Source organism: Cupressus sempervirens, chromosome 5, assembly GCF_028749045.1.
Source record: "Cupressus sempervirens isolate cs-2001-9-10 chromosome 5, ASM2874904v1, whole genome shotgun sequence".
Lineage (NCBI taxonomy): Eukaryota > Viridiplantae > Streptophyta > Pinopsida > Cupressales > Cupressaceae > Cupressus > Cupressus sempervirens.
In genome coordinates, this window is record NC_143122.1 from 377,302,221 (window position 1) to 377,314,386 (window position 12,166).

The 12,166-nt window shown below is 39.6% G+C and overlaps 1 protein-coding gene across 7 annotated transcripts in view; it reads right to left on the minus strand.

Annotated features, from left to right (window-relative positions):
* LOC149556341 (uncharacterized) overlaps positions 1 to 11,110 on the minus strand; it is a 102,156-nt gene extending 91,046 nt beyond the window's left edge. For 6 of the 7 annotated variants that reach the window (XR_016364677.1, XR_016364679.1, XR_016364676.1 and 3 more), the window contains exon 1: positions 9,062 to 11,110. Coding sequence is in view for 2 of the 7 variants with exons in the window: in XM_089830608.1 (XP_089686734.1) it covers positions 9,076 to 10,980 (1,905 nt within the window). In the remaining 5 variants the exon portion in view is untranslated. The remainder of the gene's footprint in view (positions 1 to 9,061) is intronic. The other variant, XM_089830606.1, reaches the window with a different exon arrangement.
* Positions 11,111 to 12,166: the final 1,056 nt, after the last annotated feature.

The window sequence follows — 12,166 nt, forward strand, 5'->3', positions numbered from 1 at the left end:
TGGATGAATTTTGCCCTTAAGCAAATTCTTACATGGTATCAGAGCTTGGAGATTTTCTCATCACATAGCCGTTCGAGACCACGCTTGCTTCAGCACCTCAGCCCGAATCCAGAGTACTGCAGAAATTGGGAGTGTCTAGAGTTAGATCTAACCTCGCCATTGTGTCCGGAACACTGAACTGGTGAAAATCAACTATAAACAAGCCTAGCTTGGCCAAAAGTCAATCGTGAGGCAAAAAAATTTTGCAAATCGGAACCCAGAGGCCCCAATTTGCAATTCGGGTATGGTCATTTGCAGATTTTTTCAATTCATTTTTCGGATCTGTAGTTTTTGTCCTCTGCATTTTTTGGAAAAAAAATCGCCCTTTCGCACACCCGACAGAGAAAAGTTTTTTTACAGAATCGAGCTGTCAAATCCCGGCTCTGCACAAAATATTTTATTATTTTGTTCGCAGGAGGATATTTTTTCCACAGCGGGCACATTAAACCTCTACACATTTCAGCCGTACTGTTCACAAAATTCGGCTAACGTTCTGACAGGAGCGACTTACAATCCCGGCTAAGTTTCAACTAATTCGGCGAGGCTTGTTTGTTATGTGTATTGGTGGGTTTATTTTTAAATAGTTGGGCGACCTCTATCACCAGGCATGTGGGATTTTAGTTTGTGAAACCCCCACTCACAGTTTTTCCAGCATCGACTTCACCCACCGGCAAACTGTTGGTTTCTCCATTCATGGCACAGGCTTTAAATCTTCCGGCTGCGGTATTTCAACAGAGATCCCGGCGTCGCATATTCTAGCGTGGGATTTCACGATTCTTGGTGCCTACGTCCCATTCGAAGTTCAGGCGCTCATTTTCAACAATTCCGGCTCATTTCACGCCCGACAGTAAACTTTCGGCCCTGCAGAGCATTTTTTCGATGGCAACAGGTTTATACCAATGGCAACAGTTATCATTTCCCAGCATTCGCTTCTCCGGTTTCTGCTACCTTTCCTCCGGTGGCATCTAAGGAATATTCGGCGTCATTGCAAATAGATTTTCGACCGCGTGAGACTTCCTTTCGGCCCTGTTAGACTTTTTCGGCATTGACCACTCCGTTACCAGCGACATCGGCGCCAATTTTTACTTTCCCGCCCACCGCAAAGTTGCCACGTGACACGACACCAATAAACACGCAGCGTCTTTATACTGTCTCCCGCCAAATCCGCAAGGTGACCTCATGCTCAATAAGAACAGCTGACTCAACGAACACATCAGCATTTTCCAATCAGCAGATCTGGGACTACCACGTCACCTGTGGAACCCATTGATTACTACCACATCAGCATAAGTACGACTGCCACATGCATTTTCTGTACAATACGGAAACATTGAGTCAGCATCCAGTCACCTGCCACGTCACCCTGGGCGAATTTTTTTGCTAACATCATCTTTTCCTGAGGTTAAATTTGACGCCCATTTGATCGTCAAAATTGGGCATTTTACAACTGCAGAGATGGTCATTTGACCGTCAAATTTAGACTCCCAATTTTTGATCCAGACCCCTCTCCAAATTTCTTTTCAGTTTGGCAGCCTGACTTTGCGAGCTCATATCTCGGACATCCAGACTTCGATTAAGGTGCAATTTTTTTTGAAATTGGGTAGAATTTCCTAAATTTCCAATGGTGGTGTTGTTTTCTGGTTTTGGTGCATAGATTTTGCAGAAATTGTGTTTTTTGGTGACTGTACCTGCATAATCTTGCGTTTTGCAACTTCAAAAGCTCCGTACGAGCACGTCTGATCACTTTTTCAAGTTCTGTTTTTTTTTAGAAGTGCATAATTTTTTGTCTACTTTCCAGATCTAAAGTCAGATTCTAGGGTTGTGTGGACCAATTTCTCACTTTCAGAACTAGGCCTTCTTTGGTATTGTATAGCTTTGATTCTTTTTCAGAATTGTTGTAAATCTGAGCTACAGTGCTTAAGTGACAAATTTAAGCCTCATAAGGCAGTTGTAAAAGCAAGATCAGAAAGTCCACTTTGTTCATTTTGACAAATGGCCCATTGTAAATGCACTACTTATAAAGTGCCAACAACATCTTTTTTGGGGGGGTCTTTTGATTGAGTGAAAAAGGGGAGTTGTGTACTGTGTTTTTGTCTCTTTATCGTGCTCTTTTCATTTTCTGCATCATGAGTTTTAAATGTCCTCCTCTAACTTCACGCAACTATTCTACATGGAAAGATGTTGCATGGAGTAGATTAATGGAAAAAGGATATAGTCTTTATGTAGATGGTACAATCACCAAACCTACTGATGCTAAAGAACTCATTGATTGGCAAAATCAAGATCGATAGGCTTTAGGTGTTATCAGGAGTTGTGTACATGGGGATCTTCTCTTTCACATTAAAAATTGTTCAAACACTAAAGAAGCCTGGGACAAACTTGAACAGTTGTATGGTAAGGTGGATGAAGAAAAGGGATTTCAGATTGAAGATGATCTACTTCTCTTGGATCCTAAGAATTTTGACACAATTCAGGATTATATCATTAAAGTCAATGAGTATAGGGCACTTCTTAAAGATTGTGGAAATCCCGTGAAGGATGACAGGTTGATTCATCACATCCTAAAGAGGCTACCTTCTGAGTACGCTAACTTTGTTTCGAGTTTTAATACTCACAGGTTGACCATGGGATCTGCTTACCAGAAGCCTTCCTTTGATGCATTTGCAAACATGTTGATTATTGAACAATCTCACTTGGTGGATTTTGGACTTCTCAAGTCATCAAAGACCAAAGCTTTGGTGGCAGGTGATGAGCACAAATCAAGTCAAGGGGGGAAAAGCAAGAACAACAAGAAGCAGTGGAAGCAGAAAACACAATCTGAGACACATCAATCCTCCTCTCAACAAGGCGGCTCTTCTTCCAACAAGAAGGGAAGTAATGAAAAGGACAAACTCTTTTGTGCATACTGCAAAGAATCGATGAGTTAGAAAATCTACTCAAGAAGAACAAGATTCAAGTGCCAGGTACTTCCAAAGATTCAACTCCAACCTCTTCAAAGGGTAAAGGTCAAGTACTTATGGCAAACACTAGTTGTTCTTCGGAATGGATACTTGACTCGGGTGCCTCTTACCACATGGGTTCTTCAAAGGAACATTTCTCTTCATTGAAGCAGTCAAAGGTACCACACATCTTCGTGGGAGATGATACTAAAATGGAAGTTGAAGGGAAAGTACATGTAGAAATGGAAAATGGGGAATTCAAAGACGTTCTCTACGTTCCAAACCTTAGCTCTAATCTCCTATCAGTTTACCTAATCACTCACCTTGGAGATGGTCATAAGGTTGAGTTCCTTCTAGATTCAGTGATGGTGCAAAGTCTCAAAGATGATTCATTCGTTGCAGTGGGGAAAGTCAATGATGAGAAGAGGCTTTATTCCTTCTCGCACTTTGTGCCTAATTCACCTTCTCAAGCCTTGTTGACTCACTCACATTCACACATCAACTTATGGCATGAGTGGTTTGGTCACCTCGGCTTCCGCTCTCTTCAGCAACTTTGCTCAAAACATATGGTCAAAGGTCTTCCTAATATCAGCTTTTCTAAGGAAGAATGTTCATCATGTTAAGTGGATATGAATCTCAAGGAGAAGTATGATAAAGGGAAGTCTTCTCAAGCTCCAGTTGTTCTTCAGCTAGTTCATATGGTTTTAGCAGGACCCTTTGCAGTGACTTCAATCAGCCAAGGCCGCTACATACTTACACTTGTTGATGACTTTTCGAGATTCACTCGGGTCTACTTCCTTCATCACAAGAATGAAGTGGTTCATAAGCTTCAAGACTTCAAGACTCATGTTGAACACAAGTCAAGGAAAGCCATCAAGGTACTAAGGGTGGACAATGAGAACAGATATGTTGACAGAAGACTAAAGAACTTTTGCAGAATTGAGGGAATTGATCTTCATAACCCACTAGCATTCAGTCCGCACAAGACAAATGTTGCAGCACTGAGGATTAGGACTCTCAAGACCATGGCAAGTTGCACAATCAATGCCAAGTCTCTCGATCCTACATTAGAAGTTGAAGCCATTAGCAGTGCTACTCACATACTTAATAGGTCTCCTCATCCAGCCTTAGATGGCAAGACTCATTTTGAGGCATGGTGCGGCAAAAAACCAGCTGTGAGTCACCTTAGAGTCTTCGGTTGTCCAGCATGGGCAAACCTATCTTCGAGGAGTTGCAAGGCACCGGCACCTAGGCCTTGTACTTTCATCAGTTACGAAGACAATGTAAAGGCTTACAGACTGATGGATCCAGAGACTCATGAGATTTTTGTGGAGAAGGATGTTCACTTTGAGGAAAGTTCTCCCAGCTTGTCCTCTACTCCTCTCCGCACATCATACATAGTAGAAACTGATAGTGACACCAGCGATACTACTTCAACAAGTTCAGACACGTGGGGCTCTATCGACAGTTGCAGTGAGAAGTCACATTAGTCCAGTCCACATGCTTACATTGCCATAGTGAAAGGTCCAACACAACATGGTACATCTTGTCTTCCAACTCCAGCTTCAAATGACTTGGGAGACAGACTTGAGGACTTACATCTTCTCATTGATGATGGTGATCCTTCTGTAGTTGTTGCGAGGGCTCACTCTGACCCTCATGTCCATTCTTTACATGATCAATCTTCAAAGGTTGGCGTGATTGTGGATCCTTATGAACAGCAATTAGTGGAGGTCTCTTTGTCAGTTGAGGAGACAGATGGTTCAATGGAACAGGTTCAACAGACATTCTTGCCAGATCTGCATGTATTCTTTTCAGCACAGTTGGAAGGGGTGAACATCAGCATCAGCACAGGGATACTTGAGCAGGTTTTCGGGCCACTATACATCTTCAGGAGTGTACCTTTGCCTTTGTTTCTTCCTAAGGGGAGGAACACCATTCTGCATTCTTGGACCAGCTTCTTCATCATAGCAGCTTTCACTTTTCGGCATTCTTCTTTTGGGGGGGGGAGCCTATTCTGTCTCTCTTCCTTCTCTCATTCTCTTATGTATGTACTGGATGTATGTCGTAATGGGGGGGTCTTGATTACTCCATCCATCGATGCATCCCTATTTATCTCTCTTTTTGGGGGAAGGTTTTTCCCATGAGGTTTTCCCTCTTTCCCCGCTTTATGAAAGATTGCATTTTCATTGTGTACATGGGTACCTAACATGGCCTAGTAGCCGGGACCCATTATGCATCTTCATCCTAGTTTCGTAAGCTTAAGGGCATTCCCCTAAGTTGCACTTAAGGGGGGGTGTTGGTGTAAATTAGTATTCACTATTTACACTTACTTAAGTTTACTTAGGTTAATGCATTATTTTATTAGTGAGACACTTAGGAGTTTGTGCACTCTTGTGAGTTGTCATGATGACATCATAGGGGTCCGCACCTCTTTTAAGCACATGTTGTCTACAACACAGGGATCTTCTACACACATATGACACTTTGTCATTCTTATCCATTCATCTAGAATGATGGATAAGGTGCTTAGTTTAGTTGTCTTATCTTCTGGTTGTTTCTAGAGACATTCTAGGTGCTTCCTGAGAGGCATTTATATACAAGCACTCCTAGTGTACTCTTAACATGGCATATTGAATATATCATCATTCTGATCATACTCTCTCTCTCTCTCTGGTCTACTGTGTGCTTGTGTTTGAGTTCTTAGTTCCTCCCTTAGGCAAATTCTTACAATGAAGGTAGGCACTCTTCCAAATAAAAATCTGGGGATTCCGTTGTTTGCAGGAGCTAACAAGGCCAACTTATGGAAAGATCTGATAGACAGCTGTGTGAAAAGGCTTGAAAGTTGGAAAGGTAAGTGGCTAACTTATGCAGGCAGGAACCTAATGCTTCAATTGGTGATTTCTGCTATTTTTGTTTACTCTATGAGCTCTTTGAAAATACCAATCAAGGTTTTAAGATATATTGATATGCGAATACACATTTTTTTCTGAGACGGAGCTCAGGAGGAAGAAAATATTCTATTGGTGGCTTGGGATACCATTTGCAGGACAAAAAGAATAATGGAGTTTCCCTGAGAAGATGGCAGTTGATTAACAAAGCATTAGGGGCTAAATTGGTGTGGAATATTTACACCAACCCAGCCTAATTATGGATGTGTATCTTGATGGCTAAGTATTTGGACTCAGTTGAGGACTCTAGAATATTCTCAGTTAGAAAACCCCCTAGAGGTTCTGAGGTTTGGGATTTTATTCTACAATGCGGACACGTAGTGACAAACTCTCTCTCTTGGCAGATTGAGGATGGTGGTGAGGCTTCCTTTAGGGAAGATTCTTGGAATGGATAGCCTCTGCTTTTGGAGAAAGAAAATATTCAGAATCTAATGATAGCTATGAAAGCTCGATGATGGGAGAAAGTTAAAGACGATTTGGTCCTACGCTCCACGGCTGTAGATGAGCATTGGTATTGGAAAGATGTTTCTACAACCAGTCTTAGTGAGAATCTTGGTAACATGCTTTCAGATATTTTTTAATGAAAAATCGGTTTCTCTTTTTAATGATAAAGATAGGCTGATTTGGTGTGCTGCTAAGAGTGGTAATTACTCAGCAAAACTTGGCTATCAATTACTAGCAAGGGAGAAGTGTACGGATAATTGGCCATACAAATTTTGTTGCGACAAGGACCGCCTTCAGAATGGTGGAATCTTTGGATGGATAGCCATTCAAGGGAAAAATTTAATGGGAGAAAGAAGGAAAATTTATGGGTTTGTAGGTTCCACAAGGTGTGTGATATGTAGTAAGGCAATTGAGGATGCAGATCACCTCTTAGTTCAGTGTGAGGTGCTCAGAGATGTTGGGATATGAAAAGGCAGTAATTGAATTTCATTGGTCCCCTGCCTAATATGTTGATGGAAATCTTTAAATAGTGGCCCAACCCTAAACAGAAATCTACCATGTCAAAATTTTGGACTATATGTCCATCTTTAGTGATTTGGGAGATATGGAAAGAACATAATAGAAGATTGTTTCAGGATTTAATGGAGTCGGAGGAACGGATTATGCTTAGGATCAACACAGCCATTGAGGAAGTAATGAGTGCAGCCATAAGCAATATCCATTCGAATACAATTTTTTCATCATTTGACAGTCAGGTTCACAAACAATGGCCTGGGATCAAGATAAGGTTTAGTAATGATGGTGGTAAACCTTTGAAGACACAAAAAAGAGAGGATGTTGTCTAGATTCCTCCAGACACGGGATGGATGAAAGTAAATCTTGATGGATCGTCTAAGGGAAATCCTGGCATTTCTGGTATTGGGGCAGTAGCGAGAAATCCAAAGGTGAGATATTAGCAATGGTAGCTAAACGAATTCAAGATGGAACAAATAACCAGGTGGAGGTGCAGGCGGCATTGTTAGCAGTGAGAAAAGGGGGTCTATTTGGAAATGATAATGTGCATTTAGAATGAGATTCTAAAGTAATTATTGAAGCATTGAAATCAGGCCAGTCAAAAATGTGGTATATACAAAATATTGTAAGGGAGGTGGTGCATGAAATAAGCACATTTACAAACTTTAGGGTGAGCCATACATTACGTAAAGGCAATTGTGAGGCTGATAAATTAGCTAACTGGGCAACAACTTTTAAGGACATTGGGGAGCTAACCTTGGAAGATTTTAGAGATATTAATCTATTTGCATAAGACCCGAGCTAAAGCGTATTTGTGGAAAAGAGGAATAATCATTAGATAATGTCAAGCAGTAGTTGTCAAAATTTTAGATTAAAGATTGTGAATGGTAAAAAGTTGAGGCTGGCAGTAGATGAGATAGTGTTTGATGAGGGTGGCAGTTGAAAGGGTGTAGAGATGCAGGTGTAGAAGAGCAACGAGGATAGCAGAAATGGCAGGTTTTTTTTGGCAATTTTGTTTGCTGGTGGTGGATGGATTGTGATCAGCAGATGAAGACCTGAAATGCACATGGAGCCTTGGGAAGAAACTTCTCTACAGCAACTTTTGGGCACACTCTTTGTATCTAGTTCGATGAATGGAGCAGTTTTTGCTGTCTAGTTTAGTTAGGAAGGGATTTGAACTTATGATGTTTTGTAAAAATCAGATTATTGTTATTATGCCAAGAATATATGAATATAGTAGAAATGTTATGATGTAAACGAGAGATAGTTGAGGTGAAGGCTGTTATTAGTGGGCTAGGGTGATTCAGAGTATTGAAGGGATGTTTTGGATAGTATGGCTCAGCTGAAAATAGACTGAATGTATATGGATGTAATTCTCTTTTATTATTAATACAAAAACCACTTATCGATCAATATATATATATATATATATAGATATATTATACTCATGATTATTAAAATCTAACTAACATGATTTACCAAAGTGAAAGATCTGTTAACTCAGATCATCTCATTTATCACAACCTGATATGGCTAAAGGCAGAATGTTGAATATATGGTGGTTTAATCACCATCTTGTCTGAATTTACAAAAACTATCGTCTATTGATCATCGATGACTATAATACACGATAGCCATTACTCAGTAGAAATTACATAAGCCTGATAATCATTACGGCAGTAATTATATGTGTTTTGATATTTATTTGAGGCACTGATTCATTACTGTGTGTTGTATTAAGGGATGACAAGAGTCATCAACCACGTAGACTCATGACCCTACATAGCATAAGCCATGTAGAGTCATGCCCCTACATAGGTGATGACTCTCTCATCTTATATATATAATTCAACGTCACTGCTGCAAGAAAAATATATACAGCAAAACTAAATACCAATACCTGCAAGCAGTGACTTATATATATCAGTCTCATTAATAATTTGATGTTACAATATATATAGCAGCAGATATAAAAGGAGATATTGCAGATTAAAGTGAAGACGTGCTCTGAATTACATTCTTGCAGAGATATACATAAAACTTAAAGTAATTGAAATCTGAAATTGAAAGCACAAAACAGACTCTAAAGCTAGCAAAATATCTGAACTATTAGATCCACACTCCATTTTGAAGTTTGTATACCATTTTGGTGAATAATAATCGTCAAGCACATACCCGGCATTTCACAATCACATCATCTTTGGCTTTCTTGGCTTCTTGACAAAGCTTAGCCTGATTTTCTTCTCTTTCAGGTTCCTCTTCTTCTTTTTCATTCCTAAGGTCAGTTTTTTGGGTATTTTCTTCTCCTGTGCAGGCTTTTCAACATTGCTCTGCACAAGTAAATCAGTTGAAGTGCTCGGAATTAAGTTTCTTTCAACAGCTTCATCAAATAGCTTCTTGCCTTTGTCAGGATGACCGGCTGCACAAAGATTTCTGATGAGCTGCTTGTACAGTGCAATTCCAGGAAGACAATCATTGTCTTTCATTGTGAGAAAAACTTTATGTGCATGTTCCACTCTGTGAATCTTACATAAAACTTTGATGAACTCAAAGTAATCTCTATCACTTGCTTCAAAGCCAGCTTCTTTCATCTTTTCTAGCATTTCATGGCCCTCGGCCACTCTTGCTGCAAGGAACAGGCTTCTAATCAGAACAACATAAGTTTTTAAGTTTGGAGAACATCCATACCCTTCCATTTCCTCATACAACTTCATTGCATCCGATGTCTGTCTGATCTCACACAAATGTGTAATCAGGACATTAAAGGTCTCTTCATTACGAGGCACCCCTGCCACCTCCATTTCAAGCAAAATTTTCTTTGCCTCGGCCATAAGCCGAAAAGGATCCTTTACTATGCACAATCTACATACACAATCAAGCAACGCGTTATAGGCCATGGCATTCATAGCAAGTCTTCCAACTGACATCTCATTCACCATTCTTCTTGCCTCGTCCAATTTTCCAGCAACACACCATCCCTTGACAAGTGTATTACACGTCTCTTCATCAGGATAGTATACATCTGCCTTCTGTTTCACCAATTTCTCCGCATAACTCGCAAACCCTGAATCGCAAAGTTCCCGCACCACTATTTTGTGAGCCTTCTCGTCCTCCTTAAATCCGTACTCTCCCATCTTAAGGAAAAAATTCACCGTTTTCTTCTCCCTGCCGGCTTTCACAAGCCTTTTCACAACGATCTCAAAGGTTTTCAAATCAACCTTCACACCCTTCCCATTTTCCTTAAGCAAACTATCCACTGCCTTGAAGTCGTTCCTTCTCCCAAAGTAATCTATAATAGCATTAAAATTGTATAAATTAGGCCTGCAGTTGGGCTGTTGTACTGCCCACTTATAAAACTCTAAGGCCTTTCTCCCTGCATTGTCTGACTTATGAATTACTTCGCCCAACAAGGAGGGATTCAATTCAATTGAAGACTCTTCTAATTTTTCTGCAACATCTTCCAAAGCTACGTCTCCGTTCAGGATGCTGCACAACTTTTCCGAATCCGAGAGCTTGGAATCGGGATTTTCGGGTGTATTATGATTTCTTGAGCTTTCCCCAGACTCTGAGAGCTTCGATTCGAGATTCTGGGTGATTTCTCCACTCTCAGTGTACTTGGATTCACGATTTTTAGAGTTATTAGGGCTTCCGGAGATTTTCATAGATTCTGAAACGTTGACTTTAGATCTTTTTCCAAGTTCTGCAAGCTTGGATTGTGATTCTTTCTTTTTTGGAATCGTTACAGGATCTGGAAACTTAAATTCCGGCATTTTAAGGTTTCTGCGGTTTCTGGGATTGTGAAGTTTTTTCCCGGTTCCTGAGTGAATCTTCTTCTCCCTATTTTCAACCTTTGTGGAGAATTTTTGGTTGGGGAACAATATAGAGCCATGTTGAAGTGATCTTGCGTTATTTTTTACCATGAAACATGTAAATGAACCATCAAAAGGATAGAGAGATTGGTTTGTACCATGAAAAGATGAATTTAAGCTAAAATCAGTTGCTCCTGAAAAGGAAAATGTTGAAGGCAGCAGCAGCTTTGTAGAACATGTGTCTAACATTCTTCGCACTGTATGTCTGGCGAGGGGCTTCGCCATTGTTGACTCTTTGAATATGCAGAAACTGAAGAATAATCAAGGATTTGTTATTGGGTGTTCATTTATAGGGTTTTAGATTCGATTTGAAACGGCTTTCTCTGGGTTTATGAGCGCCAGGTTTTTATACATTTAAAAAGGAGAATTGAAGCGAGTTAAAACTGGTAAGGGGTGGAGAAGTGAAAGGAGAAATTACAAAAATTTAAATTTAAATAACAAATTCATAACTTTTATATATATGGTTTTTTAACATATTGAAAATAGTTTAATTTGAGTGTTTTAAACGTAATAATTAGTTTAAATGTTATATTTTTTGAAAAATATGGTTGATAATATATTTAGTAATATATATAAAATAGATAGAGAGATTTTTTAATTATTTTTATCTTACGATGAATTTTCAACATAAAACACAAATAAGGAGAAAGATATATTTTTTAACATTTTAAACATATTTTAATCTAGCTTATAAGATATAGAGTGGAACGATGGGATTTTTATCGCTATATTTTCTTGCAAATCTTAGGAAGTTTTTTATTGTACCAAATGACCAATTTCAATGCTTCCCACTAGGGGTGTGGGTCTTTTTGAAGTTTGTTTCTCACTAAGTATGTTTCGTAGATGAATGATCAATATTTCAAATAGTTGCAAGAGATCTATGATGGATGACAAGAGGGTAGAGATATTTTTATTGAGGCCTAACAAAAGGGTGTCATTTCAAACAACGACACTTGGTATTGTTGTAGTGTACATAACCCTCAAATCATTACAAACTTATTTGAGATGCTTGGTGCAAAGTTCTCATACCAAAACATGGATTCTCCATCTCCCTCATCTCTAAGTGACAACGGTGGTAGTCTCCAATGGTGAACACATATAGTGTTACTTGAGGGTCAATCTAAGATGCTATGAGACTCAAGTATAAGTGCTAGACAATTAGACCTTCTACATGGGATGACAAACTTGTTAAGGGGGGCTCATTTCATGATTTGCAAGGGGTGTCCATCGGTTCCAACCCCTCATCAAACTGGATCCCATCTTGCGAGTTTGAGTATTCTTTGAATATCTAAATGGGGAGGTATCTAATGGAGAATAGTTCTTCACTACCAATGCTTTGATTGGCCAACTCAATGTATTATGGCATAAGCTCATAGATCTTCATAAATGGCTTGTTATGGCTTGGCAAACT